We start from the raw sequence: 19,506 nt of genomic DNA on the forward strand, positions 1-19,506 counted from the left end.
CCCACATCAGGCTCTGTGTTGACAGCTTGGAGCCTGGAGCTTGCTTCAGATTCTGTGTCTCCCTCTTTCTCTGTTCCTTCTCCAATCTGTCTGTCTGTCTGTCTGTCTGTCTCTCTCTCTTTCTGTCAAAAATAAACATTATAAAATAAAATAAATTGAATAAATTCGTGACTCATCACACCTCTTACCCTGATATTTAAGATCCTCTGGCAAACTCCTGCCCCCATGGCCTTCCCACCATTTCTTAAGGATGACATTCTTTTGGAAACCTCAATACCATTACATTGTCTGGAATGTTCTTCTTCTTCACACCCTTAACTTTCCACTCTGTCAGTCTGATGAGTTCCTAGCCAGTTGTTTATATTTACCAATCTCTTGAGTGCTACTTATGGTCATGTTCTAGGCACTGTACAAATACTAACTCACATAATCTTTACAATAACCTCATAAGGGAAGTACTATTATTAATGCATTTTATAGATGGGGAAACTGAGACACAGAGAACTTAAGTAACATGTCTCAAAACATGGAGTTGGGGTTCAAACCCAGGCATTCTAGATCCAGACTTCAAGCTCTTGACCAGTATACTTTATTGCCTTTTCAGCTTTCAGAGTTCAGCTCAAACGTCAGCTCCTCTGGAATCTTCCCTTGAGTTCTTTCCAACAAAGTTACTCTTCCTCCACTCTCATATCCTATAGCCTCTTAAATATTCATTCATTCATCCACTCACTCCTTCATTCAATATTCATTGAAACATTTATTGAGCACTCACTAAGGTTAATATTCTTCTAGGCACTGGGAATATATGCATATACAACAGTCTGTATATATTTTTAACATTTATTTATTTTTGAGATAGACACAGAGTGTGAGTGGGGGAGGGGAAGAGAGAGAGGGAGACACAGAATCCGAAGCAGGCTCCAGGGTCTGAGCTGTCAGCAGAGAGCCCCATATGGGGCTCGAACCCACGAACTGTGAGATCATGACCTGAGCTAAAGTCAGCCACTTAACCGACTGAGCCACCCAGGTGCTCGTACAACAGTCTGTATAATACTATATTGGAATTCTTTTTGATCTTTCTCACTCCCTGTGGACTTCTCCAAGATGTTGATCTTTGAAACTCCTTGAGCATCTTGCACAGTACCTGGCATGCAGTTTGTCCTCAGTAAATGTGTTTTGCAGGAATAAATTATAGTTATCAAGAATGGTGATGACAGTAATGATAATGTCAATTGTTTGGATAAATCTGGTGTGCATTTGCGACAGTGTGGGCCAGAGGCCAGGTACATTGTCACAACTGAGCCCCAGGCCAGGAGGCTCCTGGAGAGATGACAAGTACCTTATGCATGTAGATCAAGCCGTTGTTGTCACTATGATTATTTCTGCTATTAGTGTTGGTGTTATGCTACAGTGTGGCAGATGCCAGCAGCAAACTGGCCTGCTACACTTCCTCATGGCAGGAGAAGCATCAGGAAAGCAAATATCTTGGAGGATAAGCAGCCAGGAGGAGCAGGCTCATGATGGGCTTTCAGTCCAGAGTCTTAGAAATCCAAACATCAGTTTTGGGTGGCTTGGGTCAGGGCACATTTGCATCTTACTCAATTCTTCACAGTCCAAAGACCTAGATCTGTTAGGAAGTAGGGATGTATAGGAGGGGTACTATGGAGCAGAAAACATCAGATTAAAAGGCCCTAAGCAAGAGGGCTCATCATCTTTCATTGGATCATGAATAGGTGATGGGGTAGTTAGTGATGAGTTCTACATGGAAGTTGGATTTGGGGTGATAATAGGGGCAAGGGACAGGTAAGGCAGCACTTAACATGGTCCTAATTGCTTAAAGTTCCAAGTCCCGGAAAGAGGCTCACTGGGCTTCCTGATTCTGTAGAATCTCCTTGGGGGCCAGAGGTTCAGTGGTACACATAATGTGTGGGCAGAATCCTAGAAAGCCTTCTATAATTTTTCTTCTAGGATCCCAGAATCACTGTATTGAATATTACAGGATTCTTGGGTCGCTGGGATTCTCTAAATGACATTAGATCCATTCCCTTGCCTCTGGGCAAGAGTTTGAAACAATTATAGTCTGTAAATAACAATTGTTTACCAGTGATGTGCATGGTGCTGTCAAATTCAGATGTACAAGGCAGCAGCAGGTCTCTGATCATGACCACTTCAAATCTACTGAGGCTGTGTCAGCTTCTGTGGGACCTACAGGAAGAGTTGTGTTTTTGGCCATCAGCAAGGCTCATTTCATCCTCACAACTCTATGAGATAAGTACTGCTATGTTCATTGCCAATTTTCTAGAAAGTAAAATAGACTCCAAAAAGTTGAGCATCTTGGTCAAAGTCCCCTGGCTACTGAGTGGTAGAGCCAGGATTCAAACTCAGGTTTGTTTTATTTCAGAATATAAACTTTTAACAACCATGTTGCACTGGATATCCAAGTTGGAGGAACAGGGTTTTCTGGAACAAGATACACATCAGTGGTAAGTGCAGAGACCATTTTCTAGACATTTAAGAAATACAGATGTGACCATTCTGGTCTCTGGGGGCAATGAGAGTGGAGCAGGAAAGTGTCATTTCTCTGAGATGCTGGATCCTGCTGCTGAAAACACCAGCCAGCCCTTGTGTTTGGGTTTTAGGCCAATCACACACCCTAGGGATGAGAGGGGGAAACTGGAAGCATTTTTCAGGGAAATTTTTCCTTTTCAGTAGAGAAACTAAGGCCGGGAGTGCAAGATTCAGTCACAGAGTTTGCCCAAACTCTGGGTCTCTGATTTTCAATTTAGCCTCTTCCCTAGAACTAGATTCATCTCAAAGTCTTCTAACTAAAAGCCAAACTTCTTTTTTCCCAGGTGCATAGTTGGGAAGGAGGAGAGGAAATTTGAAATTTAAGAAGGTCCTTATATGTCCTGGCTCTTTTCCTCTGCTCTGCTTCTATTACCTCGGGGTAATTTGGGCCAGGAAGGATATTGCCTTTCAGGATATTTGTTCCAAATCTGCACAGTTCACCCATTTGTATTTTCACCTTCCTCTGCTTACCCCAAACACACCCTCATCTACCCCTGGCCTTTCTCCCTGTCCTCTCCAGGCCTTCCCCCCTTTCCTCTTTGGTTTGGCACTTTGTGTTCCATCTGGTCTGGGTCCCCTCTGGCCCAACCTCTTCTGTAATGAACTCCTGGTGGAGTGCTTGTACATCCACCTCCCACCATGGTGAAGGCTCTGATGGACAGTTCTTACTGGACATTGCTTAGCCCTCTGCAAAACTGGTGAACAGCTCTGGGACTGAACAGCTGCCTTTGAAGATGGTGAATAAATAATAATATCATTTAAGAAATGATTACTGCACACTAGGCTCCAGACCTAGTGGATCTCATTTTATCCTCACAACTCTATGAGGTAAGTAATGTTCATTGCCGATTTTCTAGAAAATAAAACAGACTCCAAAAAGTTGAGCATCTTGGTCAAAGTCCCCTGGCTCCTGAGTGGTAGAGCCAGCATTCAAACTCAGGTTTGTTTTATTTCAGAATATAAACTTTTAACAACCATGTTGCACTGGATATCCAAGTTGGAGGAACAGGGTTTTCTGGAACAAGATACACATCAGTGGTAAGTGCAGAGACCATTTTCTAGACATTTAAGAAATATGTGTTTGGAAGGAATCTTCCTGACCTGATGCAGGAAGTGCTAGATAGAAATGTGATGAGAAAAGGTGAACTTCCAAACTAAAGTAAAAGTAGATACCATGAAGGCCAAAGAAAGGATATAGAAAGGTACTTTGCATAAAAGGAAGAGGCTGGTATTACACACACACACACACACACACACACACACACACACACACACACCTATAAAGGTGATTTAGAAATGCTGCTTATGACTTCAAGTGTCTGATCCTCAGTAGAATAGGATGACGAAAAAGTGAACTTGAAATATTTACCCAGTTGGGGTGGATAACCCCAGAGGTTCCACCAAGGCTGAGTAGAATGGAACATCTGACTTGCATATAGAGAATGGTGTTTTGTACAAAGAGGGCCTGAGAAGGCCAAAACTTTGGGAGTATCAGGGTCTGTTACAGAGGGGCAAGTCAGATGCAACCAAGGACACAAAGGTAGCATTGAGAGGTGAAGCCAAGAACAACTGATGAAGGCAAGTGATTGGCTATCATGGCTAGTCTATAAGGCAAAGGTAGAACCAAAGGTGAAGTTATCATCGCTGAGGGTTCGGTCAGAATGTGCCAAGTGAGTGGCTATGACTGGCAGAGTAAATGAAACAGGAGACCCAGAAGCTTGAGTGGGGGAATGGTCATTCAATTAACCATGGTTCTGGCATAAGGTCCCTTGCTAGCATGAGATTGCTACCTGTCAAGTGTGGACTGCTCTAAAGGTATAATACTAAGCCAAATAAGTCAGTCAGAAAAAGACAAATACCATATAATTTCATTCATAAGTGGAACTTAAGAAACAAAACAAATGAGCAAAGGGTGGGTATGGGGAGAAAAACAAACTAAGAAAGAGACTCATAACTGTAGAGAACAAATGGATGCTTACCAGAGGGGAGGTCAGTGGGCTGATAGGGGAAATACGTGATGGGAATTAAGGAGTGCACTTGTGATGAGCACTGGGTGATGTATGGAATTGTTGAATCAGTATACTGTACATCTGAAGCTAATACAACCCTGTATGTTAACTATACTGGAATTTAAAAAACAAGTGAGATAAAGAATAATTTTAAAAATGCTGACTTGCATCTGGCAATGGAAGAAGCACCTTTTCTAAAATAAATCCACTTACTGGAAGAAGTGTGATATAAACCATATGACAACAAGATATACACTCAAAATGGGTGTGAATTTTACACTCACATGTAAGACATGGAACATTTTTCTACATTAGATTAACATTAGTTAAGCCCTCACTCTGGTTAACAAGAAATTCTATTTCAGAAATGTTTTAGGGGACTCTCCTTCTCCCTAAGGTTACTTAAAAATTCTAGGTTCCTGAGAAGCAGTGGCTGAGATGGATTCTTGTTCAAGTGATTCATTTGGGGAGTCATTTCTGGAGGAAGGGTGAGAGAAGGAGGACGAGATAGAGAGTAAAAAGCTGGTGAGGATGTGGTCTCAGCTGATTCTGCAAGAAAGCTCTGGAGCATGAATTAGATCTCAGAATTAGTTCCCTGTTGAAGTAAAAGAGCCAGTGTTTCGTATCCCTGTGTCAATTAGTTATTACTCAGGTGGAGTGCAGCCTCCCATTTGAGGGAGATGACAGTTCTCCAGAAGAAAGGGTAGTTTTTAGAGAATGAGTGCTGTGTCTCCCCAAATTTATATGTTGAAACCCTACCCCCCCAAATTGATGCTATTTAGAGATGGGATTTGGAAAGGTAATTACCTTTCCAAAGGATTGGATTAGGTCATAAAGGTTTGGCCCTCAGGATGGGATGAGTGGGCCTTATATGAATAGGAAGAGATATAAGAAAAGTAAGTCCTGGGGATATAATGTACAACATGGCAGCTATGGTTGATAATCCCATATTGTATATTTGAAAATTGCTAAAAGAGTAGATCTTAAAAGTTCCCATCACAAGAAAAAATTATAATTTATGTGTGGGTGATGGATGTTAACTAAACTTATGGCAATTATTTTACAATGTATACATATATCAAACCATTATGCTGTACACTTAAAACGAATGCAATTCAATTGTATCTCAATGTTTAAAAAGGAAGAAAGCTCTCTCTTGTGTGCACGTGCTCGCGCTCTCGCTCGCTCTCTCTCTCTCTCTCTCTCTCTCTCAGTGCGCATGCACTGAAGAAAGGCCATATGAGGACATAGTGAGAAGTCAGCCATCTGGAAGCCTGGAATAAAGCTTTTACCAGGAACGGAATCTTGCTGGTCCCTTGATCTTGGACTTTCTAGCCCCCAGAAATGATAGAAGATAAATATTTGTTGTTTAAGCCACCTAGTCTATGGCATTTTTTTGTGGTAGCCCAAGATGACAAATACAGCAGGTGTGAGTTATCAACCAACTTGACTGCGGTGTGTGTGCACTGATAGGTTCTCTGCAGTCTATCCCTGTACCAATAATCCCCACTTACTACTCTCATTAAATTCACTTCATCTAGGCATCGTTTCTCCAGGATCCTGACTGGTCATACTTTCTGAGGAAACTAACCCTGAGAAGGGTTAGTGGAATGCACTTTGGCCTCTGTTGTTGTATTTGGTTCATGAGCTCTGACTCACACTCATCATCTCCCTCAGGCACTACCCATTTTAGATCTCTTTCCCTTTTGGGTTGCTTGGTGAGTTGATCCGTACCTTCATTTCTTTTTTCCCCCAGATTTATTGAGATATAATTGACATAACATTGTGTAAGTTTAAGGTGTACAATGTGATGATTCGATATATATTTATACTCTTATTTCTAAGGAGTAAGTTCTCCTGGTCCAGACACTTTTCAGGCTGTGGTGGCTATAATTGTACATTTACAAGTCAACTGAGCACATGTGTACTGAAAGATGCCCCAGTGGGTCATCTGAGTGCCAAACACATTCCTCTATGCCCTCATTATGTAGCAGCAGTCCTCTCTCCTTATGATGGTTAGGATTCATTACCTCTGACAGACTGCAGTTTGCTTGTACTCTTTGGACTTGCTCAAACTTGATTCCAAATGTACCACTTCTATTTTATGATGTATTACTGCTGAGGCCACATGACCTTATAACCTGGTGGGTTTGACAGAACCCTGCTCATAATGGGAAGTTCAAGTTATATCGTCATTTGATATCCTATGTTCACACACTCAGTTTCTACCAAGATGGTATGCCCCTATTCTAGATTTATAGAAGTCTGAGTTGCAACTCTCCCATTGTGGATTACCAGATCCATATGGCATAATCCTTTACTAAAAGCATCTCTAGTAACATGCAGTCAGCTAGGTCAAATGGCCCAAGTGGCAGGGACGCATATATTGTAGCCTGATGCTATATCAAAATCCTTTCTTCTTCTTGGCCCAGTCAAAGTTTCCATATGTCAATAGATGAGACCACCACTCAATATCTCAAACAAAAAATACAAAGCTTAATTAATTACTTACTGAAGTATAGGTTGACCAGGCACAGTTTCTCTAAGAAGAACAGACTGCTGATCTTAGAGTTTTGGGAAAGCATAGAATTCAGAGACTGGTGGATGTTCAGAAATGTGAACATGTTAACATAATCTTCAGAAGTGTGGTTATGTGGATATAACTGTTCATTGGTTGGCATTCAGGAGTATGTTCATTGGAATGGATCCAATCTTGTCTTATTTTATTTTTATTTTTACTTAATTTTTTTATTTGAGAGAGAGAGGGAGAGGGCACACAAGTGAATGTGGGAGAGTGGGCAGAGGAAAGAGAGAGAGAGAATCTCAAGAAGTCTCCATGCTCAGCGTGGAGTCTGATCTGGGGCTTGATCTCACAAACCATGAGATAATGACCTGAGCCAAAATCAAGAGTCAGGCACTCAACCAACTGAGCCACCCAGGTGCCCTGAAAATACAATCATAAAAAAATTTTTTAAGTGGGTATTTTTTAGACAGCATATAGTTTGGTCTTGCTTTTTCATCTAATCTTACAATTTCTAGCTTTCAATTAAAGTGTTTGGATCACTTATGTGATAATTTATATCACTGGATTTAAATCTACCATCTTGCTATTTGTTTTCTATTTTTCCCATGTGCTTTTTGGTTCTTTTTTCTTATTCTATTTTGTCCCTTTTCTGGGTTTTTTGTTGGCTTATTAACTAGAACTCTGTGTTATTTTATTGTTTGCTTGGGGTTTATTGCATATATCTTTTACTTATCATTGTCTATACCTTGTGTATAATATAAGAACCTTACACCCAATTTCTTCCCTCCTGGCCTTGGGGTTTCTTCCAAATATGCTACAAACCCCGTAATACTTTGCTATTATTTTTCCCTTAAAACATCTCCTTTAAAGACATTTAAACCATAAGAAACAAAAAAATCATAAGAAACAAAGCCTTTTTATTTGTCCACAGAGTTAACCATTTCCAGAGCTCTTCATTCCTTTGTGTAGATATAGGTTTTCATCCGGTATAATTTCATTTCCACTTGAAGGACTTCCTTTAATATTTCTTATAGTGTAGATCTTCTAGTGATGGATTTTTTTCAGCTTGTCTATGACTGAAAATGTCTTTGACATAGCCCATCCCAGTTCAACACAGGTGGAAGTCCTAGGAATTGCAGTGTTACCACTGGGTACCTGGTCTGGGACTGTGAATATTCCTTCGACTGCCAGTGTTGGTGGCTTCATTGTCATCTACCTGGTGAGTGTCCCCACTCCCAAACCCCCTGGAGACTGCTTTCTAGGGTCACTTTTGGTAACAAATATTTTAGTTTTAATTCCTAGAAGCAGAGTCAGAATGATGATGTTTTTTCAAGTCATTTATTGAAGAACTGCTCTCAGGAGAAAGGGAGTAACAGAAGCAAGCTTGGGCTGGGGCAGGGAGGTGGGGAACCTAAGCAAGAATGGGGTTTTGACTGGAGACTGGCTTTAGACTGATCCATGGGGGAAACTCTGGAGGACAAACTATATCCCATTTTAAATTATAAGAATTGACCTTTTAACCTGTGTCCATCAATCATTTGTTAGGGGGTGGGAATGAGTGTCTAGCCTCCCAGGCAAAGATGCCTCCAATATGGTTGAGGGAAATTCTCTGAAGAGAGGGACAGTTGTGAGTTGTTATCAACCAACATTTATAGCAGCTGTGGGGTAGCAACTACCATGGATAGGTAAAAGGGGATATTGGCAGGGCATCAACAATATCAAATACATTAACATTCCTGAATATTTGGGAGTAGGCCTCTACTCTCCTCTCTCCATTGTCCCAACTCTGTTGTCTAAGCTAACAGGGTTTTTGACTGTGGGCTTCCAGATCAAACTTGGACTTGGGAGTCTTGCAAAGCTGATAGCCTACCATATTATGGTCATGTTCTCTAGGTACACTGCAGTCATTCTTCTTTAAGATCCTGCCAGACTCCTCAGGGTTCACAAAGGAACTAGATCTAGATATGGTCCCTTATACTCATAGAACCAGCCAAACCTGCATCTCCTTCTCATCTCAAGAGAAATACAAAGCAAATTTCTCTCTAAAGGTCCCTTTTATAAATAAGGAAATTGAGGCTCGAATTTTGCACCAAGGTTGGAAGAGGTAGAGCTGGGACCAGAGTTACGTGTTGATTTACAGGCCTCCCACTACATGGCGGTTCTACAAACTGTAGCCCATGGGCTGAATCCACCTCTCCTCTTCCCCCTCATCTTTTATTTTTGCAAATAAAGTGTTATTGGATTATAGCCATGTTTGCTCATTTATGTATTGGCTATGGCTATTTTCACACGACATTGGCATCATTGAGTAGTTGTGATGGATACTGCTTCACCTACAAATTTGAAGATATTTACCGAAGTTGGCTATATCATACTGTTTCTGGAATCTCCATAGACATTTTTTTTTAACTCTAAGACTCAGTTATTCTAAGGCTTTAAGTGGAGAAAGGATCCTCCCCAATTCTTCATGAGATAACACAAGTTAGGTCTTGAAAATCTATTTTCTTCTATACCAAGAAGAAATCTGTGAATCTCTAGTGTGACTTAATTAGAGGAGATGTCCTGGGAGGAAGAAGAAAAATACAACTTAAAAGATCCTTGGAGCTTTTTGGGGGGATGGGTTCCTTTTTTAAAATTGGATTTTCCGGGGCTCCTAGGTGACTCAGTCAGTTAGTTAAGTGTCCGACTTTGGCTCAGGTCATGATCTTACGGTCTGTGGGTTCAAGCCCTGCATCGGGCTCTGTGCTGACAGCTCAGAGCCTGGAGCCTGCTGTGGATTCTGTGTCTCCTTCTCTCTCTCTGCCCCTCCCCTGCTTGTGCTCTGTCTCTCTCTTTCTCTCTCAAAAATAAATAAACATTAAAAAATTTTTTAATTGGATTTTCCGATTCAGAATGCTGTTTTTGTAAATGAATGAATGAATATTGTTATGTATAAAGGAAAAAAGGTCTGGAAGGATACAGACATCTACTGGGTATTTATCTCTGGTGGGAGGAGAGATATTTAAGTCTCCGTTTCTTCTGTATGATTTGTTTATATAGTATAACAGTGTACTCTTTGCAATTAAAAAAATACACAAACACACACAAAGAGAGAGGGGGTTGGGAGATAGACTTCAGGGACTTCTTCCACAGTGGTGTTTTAGAAAAGAATCTTTCTAGGATGATGGATGTATCTGTGTTCTCAGCAGTAGAGTTGACTTAATGACCTCACTTGCCCCTGGCATCCATCCCATGATAGATGGGCTGCCCCGAACTCCTCAGGCTCTATATTCCTTCACAGGCAGAGAGCTGGAAGAAATATTCTGAAGGGAGTACGGACTACATATATCTGCAGAAGCAAATGAATTGCACAGTTGTCTTGGGAACAGAATTGGAATTGTTTTTGTCATTTCTCAGGAAGCTAGTAGGGGTAGCATGAAGACCAAATTGTGAATGTCAGAAACGAATCATAAAATATCTCGGCTTTTCCCAGAAAGGCTGCAAGATTTCAAGGGATGGCCATGCTTGTTCATATTCAAAAGAAATTAGTAATACATGAGTAGTGCAAAGCATTCAAACAATACAGATACAATTAAAATTAAATGGGAAATTCCTCCCTTCAAGTCGCTCTTACCAGAAGTAGCAATTTGAAGTTGGAACATCTGTAAATAGATCTTTGATAATTAGTCTTCATGCTTAGAGCTTTAACTCAACCATATTTTATTTTTATGAAACACGTAGGTAGGGGGTCTCGTCAAGTTAATTTTTCTGCAACCGGGCTTTCGGGGAGGGGAATTTCTGGAGATATTTTGCAGAGCGAACGGAGTCATTCAAGGACGCACACCATTTCCCCCACACATGCTCCGAGCTTTATATACAGCGCATGATTTCATCCCCAATCAAATTTTAAACTCAATTTATAAATAAAGAAACTGGGTGTTACATAAGGGAAGCAACGAGCATACCGGATTTCCAAGAGACCCAGGCCAAAAGGCGAGCACAGAGGTTAAGACGCCCAAAGCCTCGCCCACTTTACAGCCTCTCGCGACAAAGAGACGTCATCCAACCGCGCCGGAGGTCCCGGCGGTCGCGCGAAATCTTCGCTTGGCTGTGCTGTCTCACTGGTGAGGCCGAGAAGCCGGCGAATCCCACGCTCTGTCCTCTCGGCCTCCCGCTACTATGGAGTACCTCATCGGCATCCAGGGCCCCGACTATGTCCTTGTCGCCTCCGACCAAGTGGCCGCTAGCAGCATTGTCCAGATGAAGGACGGTAAGAGGAAGCAGGCGAGGCCCGGCCCGGCCTGGCTATGGGTGCAGTCGGACGGAGTTCGTAGGGGGTTGGGCGAGCACCAGGGAGGGTTGGGAGGTGGAACCCCGTGTGCCCTGCTCCGCACTTGCTTAGTTTTTGGAACGAGGAGAGGGGCAAACTAGCTTAGGACCTTGGCATTCGCTCCTCCTAGGGCTCCTAGGTCAGTTCTCTGCTCTGGGCTTCGCTAAATGCTTGCGGGCGAGTTGCCTGTGGGAATTCAGTTTTTACGTGTTCAGGCGCCTGCCGTGCACCAGGGTCCCTAGACCCCCGAATCATTGACAAAGTTTTCCTGCTGTTGTCGCTACTAATGAGGTTAGTTTCCTGGCGGTGTAAGGCGAGATCCTGGGGAGACTGAGACTGTGTGTGGGACTAGAAACTTTGGCATTTCCCTCCCGCTGCCTGTTCCTTTCTATTTCTCAGCCCTGATTCTCCTTTTCCAGCTTTCTAGGGCACTGGCGGCCAAGTTTTCCTTGTATTTTAGCATTAAGTAGTTAGTGACGTTCGGAGTTTGGAGCCTTTTGACTTACTTTGCTCTGTGACTTTGTACACGTTATTTCGCAGTCCCCAGATTTCCTCATCTGTTAAATCAGGTTAGTAATGCCAACTCACAAGCTTGTTGGGAGAACTGAGTGAAAAAGTTTGTGCAAATGCTTAGCGCAATGACAAATTGGTAGTAATAATACTAAGCACTTAAGTAATAATTTACATTAATTCATTTAAACTTTTAAGATAGGCACTGTTATATCACCACTTAACAGATATTTGTGCTGAGGCCTAGAGGTTAAGAAACTTGCCTAAGGCCACAAGAGGCAGAACCCAGGTTCAAACCAATGCAATGTGACTCAGATCTTTTGTCCATAATTACTGTACTGTACTGTCTCCCCATAGTCACTACTTAAAAATTTTTTAAAGATTTGGGTTGTTGATCTGTTGAATCTAAGAGTGTGTTTTCATGATTGATCATAGACATGCTACTGTTGAAAGAGTATTATGCTTTGGCTCAGATGGCATTTGACAAATAGGTTTTGGGCACCTGTGTTGCCCATTAAAGTGCTAGGTGTTGAAGGGATGCAAAGAAGAATAAGATGTGGCCTGTATCTTAAAAGAAGTTACAATTTAATAAGGGACTCAGATGTGTGTACAATAATTCTAGTACAAGCTAGAAAATTATGCTGTGTAAATAAAAATACAAACTTCCCCTATAACGCAGAGGGAGAAGAAATTGTTTTTAGGTAATTCAGAAGAAGGGATTCTTTCTGGTTGTGGAGATCAGGAAAAGGTTTGAAGCAGGCTGTAGTTAGTCTTTGATTTCAGGAAAGAAAAATGATTAAATTGGGAAGTGTGTCCATCACTGCTTTTATAGGTGGCAGGCATCTGATTGTCAGGTTGTCACCGGTTGGGGAGATGGAAAAAACTCTGAGGGACTTTGCTTGAGTTCTGTTCTTTCTGAAGAAGAGAGACCTAAAAGTGATTTGTTAGACACGTATGGTATGGATTGGATATTCTTCAAGTCAAATGACTTATGAAATTCCATAATCAGTTTGTAGAAGTTTTATTTGTAAATCATGCTTTCTAAAGGAGTCAGCTTGTTTTGGGAGTAAATCTTTCCAATATTTTGAATACTAAGATGTTTGGTATACAGGTGATTTTAGCATGAAGTAGTGTCTAAGTAGAACAGTAGCCAAGTGAGTACAGGTATTCTGTACAATCCGCACAGAGGTCTAAGACATTAAGAAAACAAAATAAGTACTACAAGATGATTTTTATGATAAAAGAAGTATAACTAGTCAATATTAGGTTAGTTTTTAAATTAAGGATTTTAGGAGTAAAGCCTAAGGGTATTCAGAAAAAAGAAAGATCACTGTGGCATGGAGGAAAGGTGAATTTGAATTAGTTTTTTGAAAAATAGTTGGAAGTAATTGCACTTAATTCTAATTTACCCTATAGTCTTTTCTGGTATAAAATGTTTTATGATAGGAGCTTTGGAATTCTATGAGGACTTTTTCCCATTTTTCATTTCTTGAAGGAACTTATATAGGGTAAGCAAGAATGCTGAAAGTTAGTAGCCTTTTGGGATTTATTTTTCTCCAAGTATAAAATAAGAATGATACTTCCAATCATGTTTTTTTTTCTTGGTTTGTCACTTTGTGGTAAATTGATATAGAGAAGATGTTTTTCAGAGATTGTTTGCTTATGGAAATGCCCCAAGTCTTCGGTTCAGTTATATGCCACATTTCATGTCACTTGTCTCATGGTCTGTATAGAATTACTCAGAGCACTTCATTCCACACAGAATGCTTTTTTTTCCTGAATTCATAAAGCATGTGCAATCTGAACTACATTGTGTAATACTGAGTATAATAATATTGTGCATGTACAGTTTTACCTACACTATGAGTTAGGTAGGGGTAAGTGATAGTGTAAGCATTTTGTACACTTGAAAACCAGGGCCCAAGTTCAGAGCCCTGAGCCCAGATTATAACCAGGGTCTATTGGGGCACCTGGCTGATTCAGTTGGTGGAGCAAGATACTACTCTTGATCTCTGGGTAATGAGTTCAAGCCCCACATTGAGCGTGGACCCTACTTTACATATACATAAATAAATCCAAGGTTTGTTGGGTTCTAGTACAGTTGGCTTTTCTCAGTATTGTATACTGATATTCTTCATTTTGTTGTACATTTGTTTCATGTATGTGGATCTTGTAAGTCCTTTGTCAAGGATTAGAAATTCCCTAGTGTGCTACATAGGCTGTTTCCTCAGGGAGTGATTAGCATCTATAACATCTCCCTTTACTACTCACTGGACACACAATAAATGTTTAAAAAATACTTTTGGCTTTATATTAAGTTCATTTAAAAATTGTACAGTTTACTGCCTAGAATTGTAGCATTTCTTCTAAATGTGGCATTAATTCTTTGTGAACAAGCTTTCATCTTTCCAGAATAAGAACATCTTTTTTTCTCATTAAAAAAATATGCACACTTATTAATGTTTTTTCATAAAAATGATGTAGGTTTAATATAAGCATTTTAAGAAATGGTAATAAGCACAAGGAAAGAAATAAGAAATGCCCATACTCTTGCCACTGGCAAGAACCTAGATGCCAGTGGCATCTAATTCTCTTCTGGTCCTTTTTCTTTGAGAAGCGAATATATCCATTGTAACTTTTTTTAAAATTTTATGATCAAGTTTGCAAAGTGTCTTTAAGTCTTCTGTAGCCTATAACAAATAAAAGTGTGGATTGGTTTCAAGGCGGTTTGATACTATCTGCAGGTACATTTTGTGTGATTATTTTTTAGTTTAAGAAGTCTTCTTACGGTTCTATAACTCAAACATCTGTAAAATATTTGACTGTAGCATTTTGTTCTTTAAATCTTATTAAGGGATTTTGGCATTTCAGAAGCTTTCAAACAAGAAACCTGTCTCCCAGGGAAGATTATTCAGCACTGTTTGAAAAATGGAAAGTGAAAGTGAGAGCGAGATAGAGACATTTGGGCCTTCTCTGAAGCTACATGCTAAACGTAGGGTTTTCTTCCTCAGGCACTAATTGCTATATGAGTATTTATTTGTGTAATCTGAATGAGTCTGGTTCAACTAGATAAGATTAGACTTTTGGGATTTTTTTTGAGGTTGTTTTTAAATAGCTTAGTATTAAAATATTCGTTAGAATTTTTGCTCTGGCAGTCATTTTAATTTTCTCTTTGCTTTGGAAATGGTGTTGATTTACTTCTAAAGGTGATTTATATTCTCAGTTGATTTTTTTGTTCTTTCTCAAGAGGGCTTCTTAATTTTCATTGTAGCACAGGTTCTTCATCTATGCTTTTGTGTGTGTATAAACAAAATAACTAACATTTGTATTTGTAGAGACATTGCAGGGCTTTGTAATCATGAACCTAAAGGTAATAATGGCCATTGGCTTGATTCCTTCAGTTTCTTTGAAAGTTCTGTTTCTTGGATTTTAAATGCCTTAAAAATGTATTTAACTATATTTTCAATGGTCAGCTTTCAAATATATTCTCCAACTGAGGTTTACCTTAATAAAATACACCAGTGGGTTTAACATGGAGAGTGAAAGAGAGTAATTATTATAGTTGTCCATTAAAGTCTTTTAAAAACAGGGGCTGCCTGGGTAGCTCAGTTGAGTGTCTGCTCTTGATTTTGGTCATGATTTTGCAGTTCAAGGACTCATGTCTGACTCTGCTTGGGGTTCTCTTTCTCTCTGTCTCTGCTCCTCCCCTGCTTATTACACAGACTGTTTTTTTCTCTCAAAATAAATTAATAAACTTAAAACATTTTCTAAGTCTTCTAAAAACAGTGAGTAGCAAAATTATTAAACATAGTGATTGATAAACTATATTTATGGCTGCCTATGTGTATGATACCAGTAAATTTCTGATGAGGTAATTTTTAACACTATTTTTTTCCTTTGAGCAGATCATGACAAGATGTTTAAGATGAGTGAAAAAATCTTACTCCTGTGTGTTGGAGAGGCTGGAGACACTGTACAATTTGCAGAATATATTCAGAAAAATGTGCAACTTTATAAGATGAGAAATGGTGGGTAATACTTACTTTGGTTGATTTGTCTTTAAATTTGAACTAAACAAGAATATTCTCTAATGGCAATTCTATACATGAGCAGACCAATGTGGCCATATTTTTATTTGAATCTTCCTAATTTTAAAACCTTATCTAGACCCTCTGTCTGATCCTAAAGAATTTCTATAAAAATCCTAGAGCAGAAAAGAGAACCATCATAACACTGATACTTGAGGGCCACCTTGGAGATGAACATGGTAGTATCAGTCTTTTTAAGTGTTAGGTATTTCAGAGGATGTTATTTGAGCTAAAGTATATCTGAACCTCAGGGCTAAAAGACCTCAGTTAAAGTTGGTTTTACTATTTTTTTTTTAATGTGACAAGTCACTTATCCTCTCGAGGCCTTTTATTTTCCTCATCTCTAAAATGGAATAATAATAATATTAATGAACAATATATAAAATGTTTGTAAACTTAAAGCTCTGTGTGACTGTGGGAGATTTACTGTCAAAAAGAGTTCTGCCTTGCCTTTCTGGTAGATTCATGATAGGAAGATAATTAGGATTTTTGTGAGTTTCCTCTGGGGCTAATGAGCTCTAATCCTTGTTAGAGGATTTCTTAGAAGGATTTCCTTATTAAGGAAAGCGTTATTATAAAATAATACTAGCCACTAGCCCTATTATCTGGGAAAGTTCGTAGTGTCACTAGCAGAAAAGACCTTACTTCATTCAGTTATTTCACAGTTTAATACACTTAGACACAGCACTGGTATAATATGGAACTGTGAAAGAACTTAATTTGAATATCAGTGTATAAAATGGCTACATATGACCCATTTATATAGTTTTTTAGGCAGTAAATTTAGCATCATGCATCCAGTTCCATGAGTATTTTTGAGGGCCTCCTCTGTCTTAGCACTCTGGCTGGTACCAAAGAGAATTCAAAGATGAAAAAGGAACCCAAAGCACGTGGCACTTAGGTTTTATTTTAAGAATTATTTTTGGGGGGATGCCTGGGTGGCTCAGTTGGTTAAGCATTCGACTTCAGCTCAGGTTATGATCTCATGGTGCATGAGTTCAAGCCCAGCTTCAGGCTCTGTGCTGACACAGTAATTCTTAGGCTTATTAAAGTTCAAGAACTGAGATAAAATAAGGGAAAAGAAGACAAATCTATATATAAATAGGCATCAGACCTTTCTGCCTTTAAAATAACTGTGAAATTCTTAGTGGTATTTAGGGGATTAGGGGAGAATTGAACAGTATTCCTGCTTGTTCAAAGTTGCTCCCCTTATGATTTAATATGTACTGAGAGGCTTGTGAGAATGAAATCCAATAAAATATGAAAGCACATAGCATAGACCCTGAAACATAGTTGCTAGTCAGTAAATATTTGTTAGAATTTTAATCTCAATTTTACCTGCTATAGCACTGGTGTTTGAATTGTAGGGAATAACTTGATCACATGCTGTCTGTCCTTCTAGACTGGCATTTCCTGCATAGGGTCCCTCTGTTGTGGGTCATTCTTGGGTTTTGGCACTAGTCCCATTTTCCTGAGGGGTTAAGTTCCAAATAATGAGTGCATTATTAAACACACACCTGATGGCATTCCTTTGGGCTGTAGTTCTGTTGTCATTACAACTTACTTTTTAGAGGTTTTATGCTTGAGATACTCTTTTTTTAAAAATGTTGCAGATGGTGGAAATGTGTTTTTCTGTGGCTTGTACTTTTGAAAATCATGTTTAATAAAGTTATTTATTTTTTAAAAGAAAACCTTATGAAGTATGACTCTGAGGCAGTCCTAACTTGTAGCCTCTCTTTTCTCAATATCCTTTGTAAATAAATTTAAAAAGTCAGCATCTTGAGACCTCGTTCTTCCCCCCCCCATACTTGTGTTACGTACCCCTTTCTGTAGAGGAAACCACCGTCTGTTGACGAATGAACAGCTTAAGCATGGCCGTGCATTGGATCTCACCATAGAATAGTTGCTTTCGTTCTGTGTTGTAGCCAGGAATCAGTCTCGGTACTAACCAGATATGTCACAACTGTTGTGTGGGTAATAGGAGAAGAAGTAGGATTGTACTCCCCGTTCTGTGTACTTTATGTACTCTGGGTGTACAGAGGGTGGAAGGATGTAAGAAGAGGAGTAGTGGGATGATTTGTGGTGCTGTTATTTCTACTGCTTATGCCTGTTTCTCTCTTGGACCAGGTTATGAATTGTCTCCCACAGCAGCAGCTAATTTCACACGCCGAAACCTGGCTGACTGTCTTCGGAGTCGGGTAAGCAGGATAGCAAGCAGCCTTCTGTGAGAGCAGAAAAATCTTCTATGCTTCTGTATGCTTATTATACAGTAGTAATTTTGCCGTTTTTTGGACCTCCTGAGCCCTTCTCATTATTGGCACTTGTTCATTCTTCAAGCTCTTTGGATTTGTTTTCTTTTTCTGCATATTTGCTAATTAAAACCTGAAGGGCAAACACACATTCACAGAGAATTTGGATGGGGCACACCAACCTGAAGGCCTGCGATAGCCTTTAAAAATTTTTTTCAGTGTTTTCATAGCAAACCATGATTCTTAATTCCGATGACTAAAGGTTCTTACATGGTAGGATATGAGGGCGATCTGGCTGCGACATCTGTCACCCCATTGATCGCCAGGGTTGATTCGGCTGATCTGGCTGGCTAGGCGGGTGTCTCCTTCCTCCCTCACCGCTCCATGTGCATCCCTCCCGAAGCTGCGTGTTCAGTAGAAGAGGACGACCATCCCCGATAGAGGAGGACCGTTCTTCGGTCAAGGGTATACGAGTAGCTGTGCTCCCCTGCTAGAACCTCCAAACAAGCTCTCAAAGGTTCTTACGTGGTAGTGGAGGTAAACCCTTGAAAATAACAATGCACATTTCATCTTGAGATTGTCTTTCTGTGATGATTCTTGCCATAGCACACAGAAGTATTCATCTTCACTTACTTTGGCCTTGTTGCTATCTGAGAACTGTTTTGGTTCCAGCAACAGCATGGCAATCTCAAGTTAAAGGCCAAATGTATTAAAGATTGTGTAGGATGTGCCAAGAAAGTTCCTGTGATTGCTAAAGGTGTGTATTATTCCCTTCCCACAGGGACTAAGTAAATGGAGCCTCACCATGTGACCTTACCGCCATGCCTATGTACTCATCTATGAAACCGCAATAACTTCCTAACCCCACAGGAGTGCTAGGAAAATGAATGCTTGTAAATCATAATATTTAACATTCATATGACTTTTGCCCAAAGCATTTTGCTTAATAATTTAATCTACTCACTGTTCCACTGAGATATATAGTAGTTAATTCTCTGTCACTGATACAGAATGAGTGGCATAAAGTGGCAAAGGGACTAGCTCCAGGTCACACAGCAGGTCAGACAGAGCTATGCTAATGGTGCCGTAATTACTTGACTGTTCTGCCTTACATCAGCTCCTTGGTTTTTCGGTAGTGTTTCTAGAACATCAGCGCTATTCATGTTTTTATTATGGTTTTAGTTTCATTGGCATTTGCTTAAGCTGAGTTATGACAGAAGTCTAAACAGTACAGGTTTTTTTGAAGTTA

At 39.9% G+C, this 19,506-nt stretch overlaps 1 protein-coding gene across 1 annotated transcript in view; it reads left to right on the forward strand.

The window, feature by feature from the left end:
* The first annotated feature begins 11,155 nt into the window (after positions 1-11,155).
* The window catches only part of PSMB2 (proteasome subunit beta 2), a 30,932-nt gene continuing 22,581 nt past the window's right edge, over positions 11,156-19,506 (forward strand). Inside the window, exons 1-3 of the mRNA XM_029947674.1 lie at positions 11,156-11,350; positions 15,826-15,948; positions 18,136-18,206. Of these exons, the coding sequence (XP_029803534.1) occupies positions 11,260-11,350; positions 15,826-15,948; positions 18,136-18,206 (285 nt within the window). The 5' untranslated portion in view covers positions 11,156-11,259. The remainder of the gene's footprint in view (positions 11,351-15,825; positions 15,949-18,135; positions 18,207-19,506) is intronic.

The sequence above is a fragment of the Suricata suricatta genome, chromosome 8, assembly GCF_006229205.1.
Source record: "Suricata suricatta isolate VVHF042 chromosome 8, meerkat_22Aug2017_6uvM2_HiC, whole genome shotgun sequence".
In the NCBI taxonomy this organism is placed as follows: Eukaryota; Metazoa; Chordata; class Mammalia; order Carnivora; family Herpestidae; genus Suricata; species Suricata suricatta.